The sequence below is a fragment of the Bos javanicus genome, chromosome 9 (genome assembly GCF_032452875.1).
Source record: "Bos javanicus breed banteng chromosome 9, ARS-OSU_banteng_1.0, whole genome shotgun sequence".
NCBI classification, from domain to species: domain Eukaryota; kingdom Metazoa; phylum Chordata; class Mammalia; order Artiodactyla; family Bovidae; genus Bos; species Bos javanicus.
In genome coordinates, this window is record NC_083876.1 from 15,358,669 (window position 1) to 15,377,010 (window position 18,342).

An 18,342-nucleotide genomic window follows, 5' to 3' on the forward strand; every position below is an offset into this window, starting at 1 on the left:
ATTTCTGCAAGTAACACTATAAAAAATTCCTTACATGCAGTGTAGTATGGGAAAGCATAGGGTTTGTTGTCAGGTCAATACTTTGTTCAAATCCATTTAACTAGTTTAGACAAGTTACTTTGCTTTCTAAGCTCAGTAATCTTTCATAATCTAGGAACAGAGTTCCCATCAAGTTTAAGTGATACGTGGTGAAGAGATTTTGTTGGAGAAAGAGAAAGAGAACTGAAGTGGGAAATCAAATCTGAGCATATTAATCCTGTCATTCAGTTCCGTAGTGTCAAGTAATTTGCCTGATGTTTTAGGTGTAGCTTCTGAATCCCAGTCTGAAGAACTACTGAAATGTATAAAATATGCAGATGAAGTGAGATATTGAGTATATAGTAATTATCATAATGCTGTCTATGTGTGCGTGTGCTCAGTTGTGTCTGACTCTTTGAGACCCTGTGGGCTGTAGCTCGGAAGGTTCCTCTGTCCACGGGATTATCCCAGGAAGAATTCTGGAGTGGGTTACCATTTCCCGCTCCAAGGGATCTTCCTGAACCCAGGGATTGAACCCACGTCTCCTCAGTCTCCTGCATTCGCAGGCAGATTATTTACCACTGAGCCACCACCTCGGAAGCCAAATGCCATAAGCAGTCATTTATTTGTTGTAATTATCCATATATGGAGGGGTGAAATTAAATGGTTAGTCCTAATGGAAATGTCTCAGAATTTTTTTTGGCATGTGCACACTGCTGTATTTATTTTTGGCTGTGCTGGGTCTTCATTGCTGCACAGGGCCTTTCTTTAGTTGCAGCGAGTGAGGCCACTCTTCATTGAGGTGCACAGGCTTGTCATTGCGGTGACTTCTCTAGTTGCGGAGCACAGGCTCTAGGCACTCAGATACGGTAGTTGCAGCACATAGGCTTAGTAGTTGCCACTGCTCTAGGGCCTGCAGGCTTCAGCATTTGTGGCTCAGAGGCTCGTTAGCTGTGTAGTCCCCTTTTCAGCACTATCTGTGAAACCTGGGGACTTGTTAGAAATGCACATTCTCTGGCTCATCCCAAATCTACTGAATCAGAATAAACTGTAAGAGTTGGACACAGCAGTTTGTTTTAACAAACCATCCAGGTAATTGGCTAAAGCCATTGTCCTTATACAGTGATAACTTACAGCTGTATTTGGCTGTCCTGTCCTACAGGTGCATCGAGGCCTGTTACGCAGGGGAAATGTTTATATTTTACTCTCAGGAAAGAGCTATCTTAAGATGCTCCACCCTCATCCCTTTTATTTTTCTCATAATTTTCTCAAATAACTTTGGTGATGCTGAAATGAAAAGGAAATGATATGATAAATACCCATGTTCCTACATATTTGTGTTGTGCTTAAGGGAAAAAAAAGTACTATAGTTGAAATACTCTTAAGTCTGTGCCACTGCCACCCCTTTCCCCCATTTCCAATAGCTGGTATATTTTTACTACTTTTTTTAATAAATGGATTTTCAAATACTTGTTGATAAATTATCTTATTTTGTCACTTCTTGACTCTAACATCTATGGATCTTTTTACAGTTAAATCGTCAATCTGAAATTGTTGCTACTAGTTCTGTTGATCCCTGGAAGACATGTGCAAGACGAAACAAGACCGAAAGTTTAAAACCTTTGAAAGGCAACGCAATTGGACTTAACATGTTGAGCAACAATAAGAAATTGAGGTATAGGCACTTTACTGTACATCCCTACAGAAAAGATAAACGGTTTGACAGCAGAAACTAATTGGCCACGTTTGGTCAATTGGCCCAACCTGTACCTTTTGTTTTTAGAATGGCCCTAATGTGTGAATTCTTTGCTTTGAATTTTGGGACTAGGATGGATTGCAGTGATTTCTTGGTTTGGAATAAAAATATTGAAAGGAAAATTTTGGTACACAAGGATTTCATGAAATGAACTTGCTTTCAAACAGCAAAATCTTGGTCATAAAATTAAAAGTCAAGTCTTCATTGGAAAGTACTTACCAGGATTATCTCAGTGTTGTTGTTGTCAGTCACTAAGTTATGTCCAACACTTTGCCACCCCGTGGACTACAGATTGCCACGCTTCCCTGTCCTTCACCATCTCCTGCAGTTTGCTCACACTCATGTCCATTGAGTCAATGATCCCATCCATTCCTCTCATCCTCTGTTGCCCCCTTCTCCTCCTGCCTTCAGTCTTTCCTAGCATCAGGGTCTTTTCCAGTGAGTTGGCTCCTCTTGTCAAGTGTCCAAAGTATTGGAGCTTCAGCATCAGTCCTTCCAGTGAATTTTCAGAGTTGATTTCCTTTAGGATTGACTGGTTTGATCTCCTTGCTGTCTGAGGGGCTCTTATTTATACTTCCTTATTTTCCCTTGTATTTGGAAGGATTCCATATATAAAACAGATAAATTCCATTTTTGTTTTGAAGAATGCAAATATTTTTTCCCAAATAGTTATCTATTAATTTTGCTTGTACAGTCCTTCATTGACCTGAAAGCTTTCATCTTCATATGAACAAATCAACTTTTACCTTCTGATTCATGCTATTTGGATCTTCTAAAAAAAATAACTCCTCACTCTTAAGTCATAAAGATACTTGCTGCTGCTGCTGCTGCTGCTAAGTCGCTTCAGTCCGACTCTGTTTGACCCCATAGGCAACAGCCCATCAGGCTCCGCCGCCCCTGGGATTCTTCAGGCAAGAACACTGGAGTGGGTTGCCATTTCCTTCTCCAATGCATGAAAGTGGAAAGTGAAAAGTGAAAGTGAAGTCACTCAGTTGTGTCCAACTCTCAGTGATCCCATGGACTGCAGCCTACCAGGCTCCTCCATCCATGGGATTTTCCAGGCAAGAGTACTGGAGTGGGGTGCCATCTCCTTCTCCGATAAAGATACTTAAGTATACATAAAGATCAGTCAGTCAGTTCAGTCGCTCAGTCATGTCCGACTCTTTGTGACCCCATGGAGTACAGCATGCCAGGCCTCTCTGTCCATCTCCAACTCCTGTCTTTACTCAAACTCATGTCTATTGAGTTGGTGATGGCCTCCAACCATCTCAACCTCTATCATCCCCTGCTCCTCCTGCCTTCAATCTTTCCCAACATCAGGGTCTTTTCCAGTGAGTTAATTCTTTGCATCAGGTGGCCAAAGTATTGGAGTGTCAGCTTCAGCATCAGTCCTTCCAATGAATATTCAGGACTGATTTGTTTTAGGATTGACTGATTGGATCTCCTTGCAGTCCAAGGGACTCTCAAGAGTCTTCTCCAATACCACAGTTCAAAAGCATCAGTTCTTCAGCACTCAGCCTTCTTTATGGTCCAACTCTCACATCCATACATGACTACTGGAAAAACCATAGCTTTGACTATATGAGCCTTTGTCAGTGACGTGACATCTCTGCTTTTTAATATGCTGTCTAAATTTGCCGTAGCTTTTCTTCCAAGGAGCAAGCATCTTTTAATTTCATTGCTAGTGTCACCATCCACAGTGATTTTGGAACCCAAGAAAATAAAGTCTGGGCTGTTTCCCTTTCTTCCCCCATCTATTTGCCATGAAGTGATGGGAGCAGATGCCATAATCTTAATTTTCTGAACATTGAGTTTTAAGCCAGCTTTTCACCCTCCTCTTTCACCTTCATCAAGAGTCTCTTTCATTCCTCTTTGCTTTCTGCCATTAGGGTGGTGTCTGAGGTTACTGATATTTCTCCCAACAATGTTGATTCCAACTTGTGCTTTCATCCAGCTCAGCATTTCGCTTGATGGACTCTGCATTTACGTTAAATAAGCAGGGTGACAATACACAGCCTTGACGTATTCCTTTGCCAATTTTGAACCAGTCCATTGTTCCATGTCTGGTTGTATCTGTTGTTCCTTGACCTGCCTACAGGTTTCTTAGGAGGTAGATAAGGTGGTCTGATATTCCCATCTCTTGACGAATTTTCCACAGTTTGTTGTGATCCACACAGTCAAAGTTTTAGAGTAGTCAATGAAGCAGAAGTAGGTGTTTCTCCAAAATTTTCTTGCTTTTTCTGTGATCCAACGGATGTCAGCAGTTTGTGATCTCTGGTTCCTCTGCCTTTTTTACATCCAGCTTGTACATCTGGAAGTTCTTGGTTCACGTACTGTTGAAGCCTAGCTTGAAGGATTTTTAGCCTTACCTTGCTAGTGTGTGAAACGAGTGCAGTTGTATGGTAGTTTGAACATTCTTTGGTATTGCCCTTCTTTGGAATCGGAATAAAATTGACCTTTTCCAGTCCTGTGGCCACTGCTGAGTTTTCCAAATTTGCTGGCATGTTGAGTGCAGCACTTCCATAGCATCATCTTTAAGGATTTGAAATAGCTCAACTGGAATTCTGTCATCTCCAGTAGCTTTGTTCATAGTAATGCTTCCTAAGGCTCACTTGATTTTTACACTCCTGGATGTCTGGCTCTAGGTGAGTGATCTCACCATCATGCTTATCTTGGTTATTAAGACCTATATTGTTGCCACTTCTTCTTAGTCTTAATCTCTTCTGCTTCTGTTCCGTTTCTGTCCTTTATTGAGCCCATCTTTGCATGAACTGTTCCTTTGGTATCTCTAATTTTCTTGAAAACATCTCTAGTCTTTCTCATTCTATTGTTTTCCTCTGTTTCTTTGCATTGTTCACTTAAGAAGGCTTTCTTATCTCTCCTTGCTATCCTTTGGAACTCTGCATTCAGTTGGGTATATCTTTTCCTTCATTTTTTGCCTTTTTCTTCTCCTTTCTCATGTATTTGTAAGGCCTCCTCAGAAAACCATCTTGTCTTCTTGTATTTCCCTTTTGTGGGCATGGTTCTGGTTGCCACAGTGTTATTAACCTCTGTCCATAGTTCTTAAGGTCCTCTATCAGATCTAATCTGTTGAATCTGTTTGTCACTTCCACTGTGTAACTGTAAGGGATTTGACTTAGATCATATATGAATGACCTAGTGGTTTTCTGTATCTACTTTCTTTAAGTCTGAATTTTGCAATAAAGGAGCGCATGATCTGAGCCACAGTCAGCTCCAGATCTTGTTTTTGCTGACTGTTAGGTAGAGTTTCTCGATCTTCGGCTACAAAGAATAAAATCAGTCTGATTTCGGTATTGACCATCTGGTGATGTCCATGTGTAGAGTCTCCTTTTCTGTTGTTTGAAGAGTATGTTTGCTATGACCAGTGAGTTCTCTTGGCAAAACTCTCAGTGAGGCACTCCTTTTCTTTCTTTCTTTTTTTTCCTTAAGATTTCTTATTCTGCTTTTCTTCTAGATATCATTCATCTTTCCTGGTTGTTGTCATAGTGAACCACTGTTACTGATATGATTGGTCTATTGCATATCCCAGAAATAGGATTGAAATCACTGTTTTATTTTTACTTTCTTAGTTTATAAGTCATTTGAGAAACATAAAGGCTAACTAATTTTCAAGTCAGTGGAGAGTCAAAAGTAGAATTTAGCACTTTTAATTTTTTTAATAATTGACACTTATTATTATTTTGGCACATAAGAAAGCTTTGTATATTCATAGTATATAGTTTAAAAGCTTTTTTTCCCTCAATAGATATTCCTAAATAGAGAATAAGAAGAAATATATCTGGATTAATTTACAGGAAATATTACAGTGTGAAATATATGTTTAGGATTCCTCATTTCTGTTCTAATGTTCTACTCTTTACCTTCTTTAATAAACTGGATTGGAAACATTTTGGAGACAAATTCAGAAAGTGGAAACTATTGGAAAACTTAACATGGGCAGTGGGTTTATGTATAAAAAAGTTCTTATAAGTGATTAAGTTTTTTGTGTGTGTCCTCAGATTTTAAAGGATGTATTTTTCTTATGTATATATAATTTTTCCCTGTTTAATTTATTCTTTGTTTCTTGACTCTGCAGTGAAAATACACAAAATACATCATTATGCTCTGGAAGTGTAAGACGTTTTCCTCATGCTAACGCACAGATAGCAATAGTAAAAACAGCAGCCCAAAGGTAAGGATTCTAATTACCATTGTTTAGTATATAGTCCATGAGGTCGCTAAGAGTCGGACATGACTGAGCGACTTCACTTTGACTTTTCACTTTCATGCATTGGAGAAGGCAATGGCAACCCACTCCAGTGTTCTTGCCTGGAGAATCCCAGGGACAGGGGAGCCTGGTGGGCTGCCATCTATGGGGTCTCACAGAGTCGGACACGACTGAAGTGACTTAGCAGCCGGAGCAGTATATACTTATCATCCTCTTTAATAAGAGTTGGTCACTGCCTTTTTTTTTTAAAAGAACCTTTTTTCTTACTTTCTAGAATTTCACTATGTTTCCATTGTCTCTAAAGAGATACTCATGTTTCTGATATAATTCATACCCTACAATTTTTTTATTTTATACCTACTTTTAAATAAATTGCAGTCTGTAAACAGACATTTTAAGTAAAAGCCATTCTGTTGGATTATATTCCTGTTAAATTAAGCTGATTTTTACATTTAACAGAGAGGTCTTCAGCTGGTACTTTAGTTCTGATGAGTAAAACTATAGTTATTACTTTACTTTCTTTGTAAGGTTTATAAGATTTCATAGTATCAAAGTAAATCACATTGTTTTAAACAAGATATTTCTGTGTTTTCATAAATATGACTGTTCTCATTGATCATGAAAGTCCTACTTGAATCTTGAAATAGTTCAAGGAATAGTGTGATAGTTGATGTTCTTAAATGCTTTTGAGGTTTTTCATAACCATTTTTGGATGGTAATGAAGTTTCAGTTGAATTTCAGTTCTTAGTCAATTTCAGCCAACAAAAAATTTTTTAGGCTCCAACAATTACAAAATAATTTATCTCTTTATTTCTTGCATTTTGAATAGTTGCATTACATTTTTATAGCTAGTAAAAGTAAAAGGTTTTTTTTAATATGTGCTAGATGTTCATTTTAAAATATGTACTAGATGTTTTTCTTCAGTCTTTAGACTGCTGATCTAGACTGCTCTTCATTGAGAAAATGTGTCCTGACTCTTAGCCTTGCTGTATTTGCTATAACACAGAGTTTCAACTTAAAAACCTTAAATTTTTCTCATACTTTAGCACAATAAGAAAATCTTTTCTTTGCCTAAATATTTTTCATAGTTTTACTGTAAGATGTTTTAGAAATTCAGCTAAAAAAATGGGCAAATTACTATACATACCAAAAAATTGACTTGCCTTACACATCAAGCTCTGTGGCCTACACATAGCACAACATGAGAAGAAACAATGAAGGCAAAGTAATTAAGGGGAAGGAAGAAGTTTAGAAGGACAGACGCACTGTTTCTCATATACTGATCACATTGATACAATTCATCACTAAGAAAAACCTACTTTCTATTCTGAAAATGAGGTGTAAGTTGAAATACTAATTTATAATCAAGTGATATATTCTACAACCAAGATTATTACTGGTTTAGAAGTTAACTATTAGTTCAGAATTATTTACACTATGCCTTATTCTCCCCATTTCGCCTTTCTTCATTGGTAATGTTAAAAATTAATTTCAGTTTGGGAATTGGCTTGTGTTTTTTTTTAAATTCTGTGTCATGGCACCTCATACCTTGCCATGTATAAGGTATACATTATGCCTCTGTATAAAAATTAGTTTCTGTTAATAGGAGTGGTATTTATTAGTAAAATAATGTTTCTTAGAAAAATAAAAAATGATTTCAAATGTATTTAAAAAACAATCCTGAGTGAAAATACAAGTAAGGACAAGTAGGGGCATTAAGGGAAACCGTGAAGTGTTATGTCTACAGGACAGATTCTCGTTAGGTTTGTCTCTCATAGAATAAATATTTCTTAGTGCTACTGCAGTGTGACTGTCATTAAAAAGATTATGACTTGCAAACACTAGTCATTGAGAGTTTTCCCAATTTCCTTCCTTCAAAAGTTTTGAGTGATTTTATGCGACATACCTATGGCTCAGTGGGTAAAGAATCCACCTGCAGTGCAGGAGACACAGGAGGCGCAGCTTCATTCCCTGGGTTGGGAAGATCCCCTGGAGGAGGAAATGGCAACCCACTCCAGTATTCTTGCCTGGAAAATCCCATGGACAGAGGAGCCTGGTGGGCTAGTGTCCAAAGTGTTGCAAAGAGTGGAACATGATTAAGCATGCAGAATGCTACATACATGTACCTACATACATAGGTACAGAGTAGTCAAAGATGAGTATCACAGTTTTTTCCTTGAAACTCAAGTTTGGTTAGGGTAGAAGACAGAGTAACAAGTAAGCAAATGTTTACCTGGTGAGTACAGTAGCAGTATGCAAAGTATGTGTAGTACAAAGCAGTGAAAAATTCACAAAGGAAGTATTAAAGAAGCTTTTGAGTGTTTTAGCCTTAAGAGAACACTCCATGGGGTAGGAACCACATCTTCAATGAGCATGAAAAAAACCTTCACCCAAGATGATAGCTAGCAAACTTTATTAGTGTAGTGTTGGCACAATTGTCAGGTCTCAGATGTGTAAAAGCACACTGGCTTTTATGGTTTCACCTAATTTTTCTTATTTCCTCACCTCTGCATTTGAAATTAAAGGCAGTGTTACTAGTTGGTGATTCACACACATAATCCATGCCTCCTGGGGTGAGTGGTGTACCTTGTCTTTTAAGTAAATCAGACCTGCATTTTGTATAATTTGTAAGATATTGAAATAAGTACATCACACCTTTCTAATCTAAAAGAAAGGAGTGTTAAAGTATCAAATCAGATTAACTACTATTTGGAGGATATTATGGGTACAGTCTGGTTTCTTACTGCTATTCCAAATGTTAATTCATATTTAAAAGGTAGGTTGTTTATATACTAATAGTGATGGAGATAGTATAGAAAAAAATGAAATGCAGAAAATTAAAAATCTTTATAACTGTACCATTTCCACTCCTAACTTTAACTAGACTTGGAAAAAGAACTTATTTATTGATTTATGTTTTGTTTACATTTTCGCCTTTTTTAAATTTTTATTTAAGGCTAGATAGAAAGACTTAAAAGGACTCTAGAGGAACATGAATGTTTACAAAAGCATATATAATTCATAAATAGGAAAATGGGCTCCTGGAATAAGCAAGATTTCATTATTAATGAAAAGTACCACTTTGACCAAAAGGAAGTCAAAAATCAAAGCATAGATACCAGAATCAATCAGCTTGTTTTCTTTTTAAATTTTAAGAGCAGAAGTAGTCCAAAAGGAACATTAAATCAACAGTTTTACGAAGTCTTACATTACCAATAATGGCTTCCTGTCTCATTTTTTAAAAGCTTTATTCCTTCTTTTATTCTTTCTCTCTCTCTTTCTTTGAATATATAAGCTCTTCTAGGGCAGGGCTTGATAATAAACACATATTGAGGTGAGGAGTATTGGAAAACTACCATAACTCATACTTAAATATCATAGAAAATGCATTTTTTTTCAAGTGTAAGAGACGTGAACATGAATGTATGTATTTTGGGGTTTTGTTTTCTTCGTAACTCCTTTGGTTTATTGGAAAGAACCAAGCCTGTTTCTACTGTGTCTTCTACCTTTCTGTCTGTGGTACTAAACTCTTTTCACAACAGTGAGAACTCTGGGCACAACAGTGTAGAGTAGGAAATGACTAGATTAGGTATTAATGCCTCAGTTTTGGTTTTCATTTTACTTTTCTTAAAAATGTAACACCATAAGAAATAAATACATAAGGACAGACAGATTGAGCTTTTATGTTTATATTTTGTTTCACTTTAATAGGTTTATGATAGATAATTTTCCTTCATTTTTCTGTCATTTGTCCAATATAAATTTATCTTATACAGATTATCACATTTTTTAAATAACAAAAGTAAAATTTCAAATATGGTATTCATATAAGTTTGTAATACTTCTTTTCCTTATCATTAAAAAATTTTTTTAAAGAGATAAATGTTTCTTTTCAATGTTGTTTATGTAAAACCAACTTACCATATTATTTTTTCTTAATTTGCCAGGACTGAATGGATAATTTACTTGTATGCTTCACATGATAGGAATTCAGGAGTTAATATAGGGACTCAGAGATTTTTATTAACTATGTTTTGCTTACAGTTCTGAATATTTATTTTTCTTTGTAATAGGAATAATTGCAGAATGTGACTCTTATTCTAAATTGAGGGTTTTATAAAAACCCTTGAGTAATTGATGTTGATAGCTTTTTAAATTTTCCATGAACTGTGGAAAAGGGTGGACCTTTTATACTTTGGACTTTTGAATAGAGGCCATGATTTTAAGTCCCAGGATTTTTTCTAGTGTCTCCAGCCATATATTTGTATTTAATATAAAGCTTTTGTGGAAAAGTGTCAACCTTAAATTTTTATTTTTGATTTTTTTTGGCTCAGAAGCAAATACAGTTGGACTTCTGTATCTGGAGGTTGCACATCTGTGGATACAACCAACCACAGATTAAAAAATATTCAAGGAAAAAATTCCAGAAAGTTCCAGAAACCAAAACTTGAATTTGCTGGTGCTTGCAACTGTTTATATAACATTTACATTGTATTAGGCACTATAAGTAATTTAGAAATGATTTGCTGTATATGGGAGGAAATACCATACCCTTTTATGTAAGGGACATGAGTACCCACTGTTTTGGTATCTGCATGGGGTCCTAGAACCCATCCCGTACAGATAACCAAGGGACTTCTGTAATCGCTCCTGATAACGGAATTGGGACCTCTAAAAATTGTATAGCTTTTAGAAAATTGTATTGTTCCTTGGAGACTATTGCTGTAACCACTCTAAATAACACATGTCCTAAAATGTTGTATCGTTAAATAAAGCTCTTTCAAGAATTTTTTGACCTTTATACATCCTTTTTTCTTCTTTAAATATGTTTAGATATAAATTAGTTTCTGTACTGACAAAAATTGAAAACCAATTTACATATCTGAGAGGATTGAAAGCACTAGTATATAACATATGTGATGTATTTAAAACAAGTAAATCATAGTTTTGCCTTATTGACTGCACTTACTAAAACTATAGTGATATATCAAAATGAGGTCTTGCCTCTTACGTTTTTTTTCTTTTTCATGTTTTAAGCAGTCTGGACCAAAAGGAAAGGTAAGCTTAATATTGATGAAATTAGAGCATGGATACAACAATAAAATATCATATTATTTATATGCTTTGAAAAATCACTGAATTTGAGTTCATCATTAAGCTTATTAATTATTTTAATAAAAGGAAACATAGCACAACGTGATATTTGATTTACGTGAGTAATATTTCACCATAATTCTCAAAATACATTTTTCCATGAATGATTATTATTTATTTATACTGATGTGTAACTACTTTAAATAAAGTATTTCAGGATCTTAGTAGTAAAATTATTTTCAGTTACATAATATAAATATTTCTTGTTGTATTTTACTGATAATATTTTTGCTTAATACTTTATTAGAGTGAGGTGAAAAATTGAATAGAATACCTTAAGCTTGGAGTTAAAACTCTATTCTGACCCAAAATTTTGTGACAGAATTTTATGATCCTTCTTTGTTCCCTTTGTAATAATTCTAGCAGACACATCATCCTTTAGCAGAAATGTTGAATAATGTAATGTAAATAACATAGAAACAAGTCTTTAAGAACACATTTCTTTGAATAGTGAAATGATTGTAGTTGTTTTGAAGCAAATACCCTTAAGAATAGCTCTCTCCTCAATGTGTATATGTGGAAATTTTTGTGCATGTGCGTATCTTTTTGTCTTGCTTCCCTGAATCTCAGGAACCTTTTATGAATTCTCCCCTCCCAAAACAGGTAAACAACGCTTGTATTAAGACAATACTTTTGTGTCATTGGTGACAGTCAAAAGAAGGGACATTCTATACTTTGATTTAATTGTGTGACTTTGACTCTATACTTTTGTTTAAAGGTGTAGAGGAAGCAAAGAGGACAACTTACAGTGTTTTATAGAATGCTATATATTCCATCTTACTTCATGAACACCAAGTTTCTGAGCTATAAGGTGATTCTGTCAGCAAAAGATTTAGGCATATTATTTTATAATTCTGAAATACCTCACAGTTCTTATATGTTTTAAATGAATGGGTTGTGCAGATATTTTATTACTTATATCCTGGAAAAGAAAATTTGTTCTTCTATTTCTCTTTGAGTAAATTATTATTTCTTGTCAGATATAGATTTTATGTCTTTTAAATTTTTAACTCATAAATGACTCATTTTGGAGAGAAGACCATTAATAAGATTTTTTAATAAAATTGCTGAAGAATATACATTAAATAACTATACAGTCACACATGAACCAGACTGTTGTTTTATAGAAATAAACATTCCTTCCTGTGTGTTATAGTAGATAAAATGCAGGTATTGTTATATTATCAGAATAGTATAGAGCTTAGAGTATTCTCTTTCTCCCAATAGCCTTGGAGAGTTAAACTGATTTTTTCCCCCCACTGTTTTGGCTTCTTAGGCATATTTCTGTTGTGGAAATTTATTCACTGATACATTCAGCAAATGTTTTAGTGACTCTATGTGCCAAGGCACTCTTCTAGGAGCAGACAGAAATCCCTACCCTCTTGGAGCTTGTAGTCTTGTTGGAATAAAACTGGAATAGGAATCAAAAGGTATAGAATTAAGTAACCAGTGTTACCATATAACTTACTCTAAAATGGGAATAATGATATTTGCCCAATTTTGAAGGAGATTTGTGAAGAACAAATGAGATAATAATTTGAAAGTGACATATATTCTGTAAAGTTTGAAATATCTGTAATAGATACTGAAATTCTTTGTCTTTTGTACCAACATTACAGTCAGGGACTAGCATAAAGCAGCAGGTATTTATAAAATATGTAAATACACTGGAGTGCTTTATTTAGCACCTTTGTTACTGTTAGCTTCAATTTAGTCCATTAATCCTTTGGATTCTTACCTAAAATTATTTTATCTTTGTCAGAGTTAAGCTGAGAAATTTTCTGTCAGTAGATTTTACTCTGGAACTATTTTTGACATAAGCCTTTTCCCCTCTCTTCTTACAAGCAAAGTCACATCTTTTTTTCTGACCTTTGAAGAGCAATAGAAAATTTTTTATCCTTATCCCTTAACATATGAAGGACTAAAAATCTCTGAACTAAATGATTGCTTTACAAGAGGATAGCTTATGTAATAAATTGAAAGATAGGAAGTTGTGGAAGGTTAAACTATATACTGGGCACAATGAGGTATATTTTAGGTTTAAAACCAAGCTGGAATAAATAATAAACAATCATTTTAAGGTCCAGAGCTTTCAAACTTAAAAAAATTGCTCCCATTTTTCTTTGTTGTAAGTGACATTGATGACTTAAGTGACTTCTTTTCTGACTCTTGGACAGTGGGTTATGAATACAGTGTACGTGCTGGCACCAGCAGCCTGGGATACTTAATCTGGTATTAGAACTGTTTTTTCCCCCCTCTTTAAGTAGACTGTGACCCATTATGAAATGAGCACATAGTAATTTCAAAAGTTTTAAAAATATTTTATTATAAATAGTATGTTCATATTATACAGAATTTTGAAATAACAGAAAGGTACAAAGGTGAAAAGAATGTAGTGAAAGAATATATGTGAAACACTAGACATGTTTACTTAAATATGGGGTATGTTTGAAAAGACAACTGTTATAATGAAATATTTTATAATACATCATTAGCATCTTTATACATTTCTTTTACAATGTATTTTCCTCTGTCCTTTATATCTAACAGGGGGGTCATAGTAAAAATATAGCTGCATATTCTGAATTTTGGCTTCTAAAAATGATTTTTAATGATCACAGAATAGCTTGTCCTGCAGATATACATAATTTATTTACCCATTAGCCCATGTCTGGTTGTTTTTCACTGTTACATATGACACATTGATGAACAACTTTGTATATAAATTTCTAAATATGTCTCTTAAGATAAATCTCTAGGAAGGATTCTTTATAAATATTTTTAATGTTCTTGATAGGTACTTCCAAACTGTTTTGCAGACAGGTAGTACCAATTTATATTAGCCGTATAAAATACTATCTTGATATCTGAGAAATGAGTATAGCAAGATACTGGATTGTAAGACTAATAGTAATTAAGTTTTTTTAATTCACTCATCAATTGAAGTATATATTGAAAAGATCAAAATTTCATTCATAGTAGAAACTAAAATATTCAATAATAAAATTAATGATGTATAGCTCCCTTATAAATATACCTAAAGAACCCTGATTTGAGGCATATATTTGGTTCCTGGTTGGTTATTTGATAGAGTTGCTCCTTAAGATAAATTTAATGGAGTTTTAGTTAGAAATCCTGTTGACTTTGTTACTTTAGGAAATTTGACCAATTGACTCAAGTTTGTTTCGAAGAGTAAATATTGGAGAAGAGCAACAGTCTTAATTTTGTAAAAAGAGTAAATGAGGGAAGAGAAGAATGACATGCCTTGCCACATAATAAAGCATACTGTGAGGAAAACAGTGGTTGAATATGGAAACGTTAGAAAAGGTCTAAAAAGGAAGAAGGACAGTAAACAGACTAGAGAATCCAGGTGTGGTGAACTTCCGGCTAGCCTGTCTAATCAATAAATGTTTAGTTTACCATGCCTGAATTATATAATTTTCACATAGGCTAATATTTTGAATTCCTTTATGGTGGCTGCATGGTAGCCAATGGTTCAGTTTTGACATTGTCATCCTTGTACTGCAATATTTAGATAATTGTTGGACCTGATAAATACACTTCCAATTACATACTGCCTTTTAGTTATATACATTTATTCCTTCCAACTATTTATCAAGTGCCTGCTATGTTCTAGGCATAAGAATACAGTGATGAACAAAACAGGCAAGACCTCTGTTTTCCTGTAGTTTACATTTTGATGGACAACAACTGATAATGAATAAGTAAAGCACCTAATAAGTTCTGTGTTTAAAAGTACAATTGGATGATGTGATATATTGTGACAATATGGTTTCTTTAGATATTCAGAGAAACTCAGCTACAAAGCTAACGTTTAAGCAAGGACTGACTGAATGTAGACTCAGATACAGTGATCATAGAGATGGCTTCTTCAGATAGGAAAGAGGTGGTACTAAGATATTAATGCTGGCATGAGTAGGTATGTTCAGAGAAAGAAGGAAGGACCACTGTGGCTGGAACTTGGGGAGCAAAGGGGAAAATGTTACGAGGGTTGCTTTAGTAAGGTCAGCTAGAACCCCTAGATCATAAAAGGCTTTGTAAGATGATCTCAAGAGTTTGAGTTTTACATTGGTGCACTCACTGAAAACGTGCAGTGCATTTTAGGTAGAGAAGTGTTACCACCTGATAAATATCTGAGATTTTTTAAAAAATAGTCTTTTATGTATGGTTTATGTGGTTATTTAATTGAGGCTAAACTTGTTTCACTTACCAAATAGAATAGCAGTAATAATCTTTGACTGTTCAAAACTATTAATAGCTCAGCAAAGTCTAGGAATTAGAGAGGTAGAAAGACATAGGTAAAAGGAATCTTATGGCTTTTTAAGGGAGAGGGATTGAATGGGATAGGATGGGGAAGTGAAAGGATTTTAAAGATCTTTATGTCTTTGGGGTGTGTAGAATATCTTGCTTGAGGAAATAGTTGGAATCTTGATACCATGTTAATGAACATAGTATGCAATTGAAGTAAGAGTTGAGACAGGAAAGGTAACTATTGTATTTGTTACATTAACCAGAGGAGAAAAAAATAAATGAAAAGTAATTGTGGGGACTTCCCTGGTGGGCCAGTGACCAAGACTCCGCAATCCCAGTGCAGGGAGTCTGGGTTCGATTCCTGGTCAGGGAACTAGATCCCACATGCCTCAGTTAAGACACATCGCAGCCAAATAAATAAATTTAAAAAGAAAGAAAAGTAATTGTGTAAGTCAGTAAAAATAGGAAAAAAGAGGAAAGAATGAAACAAATATAAAAAACAACTAACTCATAAGGTAAGATGAAAGGAAAACATGAAGTTTATCAGCTGCAATAATTGTGATCAGGTTGAATATGTTTATTAAAAGACAAATATGTTGTTTAAACTCAGCTGTATCATACTATTTATAAGAATCAGCTACTTCTAAAATAATGGTTTGTAAGTAAAGGGTCTCTTGACTCTTAGAGTCAAAAGAGACACAAACAATATGGCAGAAACCAACAGACTATTAGAAAACAATTATCCTCCAATTAAAAATAAGTTAAAGATGCAAACAAAAGAAAAGCATGAGTAGAATTTTAGCAACAAATGAGACCAAATTAAGGATGAGAAGTATTAAATAGGATAAAGGAGTGCATTTCATAATGGACATACTCTGAGAAATGAATAAAGCTCCCCTAAAATATTTAAAATGCAAAAATGTTTTTGGTTAGAGTACAACTTTGGGAAATTTTAGTAAATCTGCAAAAATTTGAAGTTTAAACATAAGTTTGGAATAATGGATTTTAATGGAAAATAGACACATTTAATTTTTGTTATAGAAGTTTACATCTTTTGCAATCAGTTACAGCAGTGGAACAGTTTATAAAGTGAATTATTAAAACCAACTAAAAATAAACCAGCACTCAGATCCTGGTTTCTAATATTCTAATAAAAGGAACCTGGAGAAATGGCTGATTCTAGGGATGGGTTAGAAGAAGGCAATGGCACCCCACTCCAGTACTCTTTTGCTTGGAAAATCCCATGGACACAGGTAGGCTTCAGTCCCTGGGATTGCTAAGAGTTGGACACGACTGAGCGACTTCACTTTCACTTTTTACTTTCATGCATTGGAGAAGGAAATGGCAACCCACTCCAGTGTTCTTGCCTGGAGAATCCCAGGGATGGGGGAACCTGGTGGGCTGCCGTCTATGGGTTCGCACAGAGTCGGACACGACTGATGCGACTTAGCAGCAGCAGGGATGGGTTAGGGAAAACACAAAATAATCTTAGAGTATCTTGTAGTATCAGAATCCAATTCAAAAAACCAAAGGGCGCTTACTTCAACAACACATACACTAAAATTGGAGCAGTACAGAAGATGTTCATGGCCCTTGTACAAGGATAACATGCAGATTGGTGAAGCATTCCATGTTTCTGTAAATTTTATGCCTATTTTATCAGAATTAAAAAGGACAGGAAAGGAACACAAGAGCCAACTGAAAGAGCTCCCAAGGGCCAGAACCAAAACAATTGGATTATAACATAAAGTATAAAATAAATATCCATTGGTGGTACTCGTATAAATAATTGAATAAGTGATTTACTTACTGAACTAACCTAAAATTTTTGTAAGCTGCATAAAATGAATTGGGGGAAATTCACAGCTGCAGAAGAATTCCAAATAAATAATATATGTAGATACTCCCCTCTTCAGGAAGAAATAGAATTGAAACATTGTTTAGTTGCTAAGTTGTGTCCAACTCCTTTGCAACTCCATGGACTGTAGCCCGCCAGGCTTCTCTGTCTACCAGATTTTCCAGGTAAGAATACTGGAGTGGGTTGCTATTTCCTTCTTCAGGGGGTCTGACCCAGGGATCAAACCTGCGTCTTCTGCATTGTGGATTCTTTACTATTGAGACACCAGGGAAGAAGCCTCAGAGTTTAAGTACCCTTGCCTCTCTTGTGGGCTGGACTAATTGAATTTGCTTCCAAATAGAACATTGGAACTGGAAAATAAACTTTGGAGTGGAGAAACCTGACAGACATTACCTTAGCCAAATGATCACAGTTAATCTTACTGGTGTTATAAATCACTGATATCATGTAACCTCTGATAGGATGTGATGAGACATCCACCAAACCTACAGGCTCGGTCTAGTCATGAGTGAAACACCAGACACACGTTGAGGGGTATTCTATGTAATAACTAACTAGTCTCTTCCGAAGTGCCAGGGTCATGAAAAAGAATTTTAGTCTGAGAAATAAAGAAGCTGCTTCTGTAGTGACTCAGATGGTAAAGAATCTGCCTGCAGTACAGAAGACCCAGGTTCAGTCCCTGGGTTGGGAAGATCCCCTGGAGAAGGAAATGGCAACCCACTCCAGTATCCTTGCCTGGAGAATTCTATGGACAGAGGAGCCTGGCAGGCTAGTGTCTGTGCCTAAAGAGTTCCATGGACAGAGGATTCTGGCAGACTACAGTACATGGGGTTGCAAAGAGTCAGACATGACTGAGCCACACACATGCACGCACGCACACCTAGGGAGACAGGATCACTAAAAACAGTGAATCCTAGATTGTATTCTAGAACAAAGAGGATATTAGTAGAAAGTGGAAGAGCTCGTAAAATTCAAACAAAGCCTAGCATTTAGTTAATAGCCATGTGCAAATGTTGATTTTTGGGTCTTTTGACATAGATATGAGGGTGATGAAGG

At 35.4% G+C, this 18,342-nt stretch overlaps 1 protein-coding gene and 1 non-coding gene across 11 annotated transcripts in view; both read left to right on the top strand.

The window, feature by feature from the left end:
* SENP6 (SUMO specific peptidase 6) overlaps positions 1-18,342 on the top strand; it is a 143,290-nt gene that overhangs the window by 49,227 nt on the left and 75,721 nt on the right. For 4 of the 10 annotated variants that reach the window (XM_061427250.1, XM_061427247.1, XM_061427248.1 and 1 more), the window contains 2 exons: positions 5,871-5,966; positions 11,040-11,060. In XM_061427250.1, the coding sequence (XP_061283234.1) occupies positions 5,871-5,966; positions 11,040-11,060 (117 nt within the window). Of the gene's footprint in view, positions 1-1,550; positions 1,694-5,870; positions 5,967-11,039; positions 11,061-18,342 lie in introns of those variants that run through there. The other 6 variants (XR_009738381.1, XM_061427243.1, XM_061427251.1 and 3 more) reach the window with 4 other exon arrangements.
* Positions 16,962-17,066, top strand: LOC133254503 (U6 spliceosomal RNA). Its single transcript, XR_009738685.1, has one exon. It is a non-coding gene; the product is annotated as a U6 spliceosomal RNA (small nuclear RNA).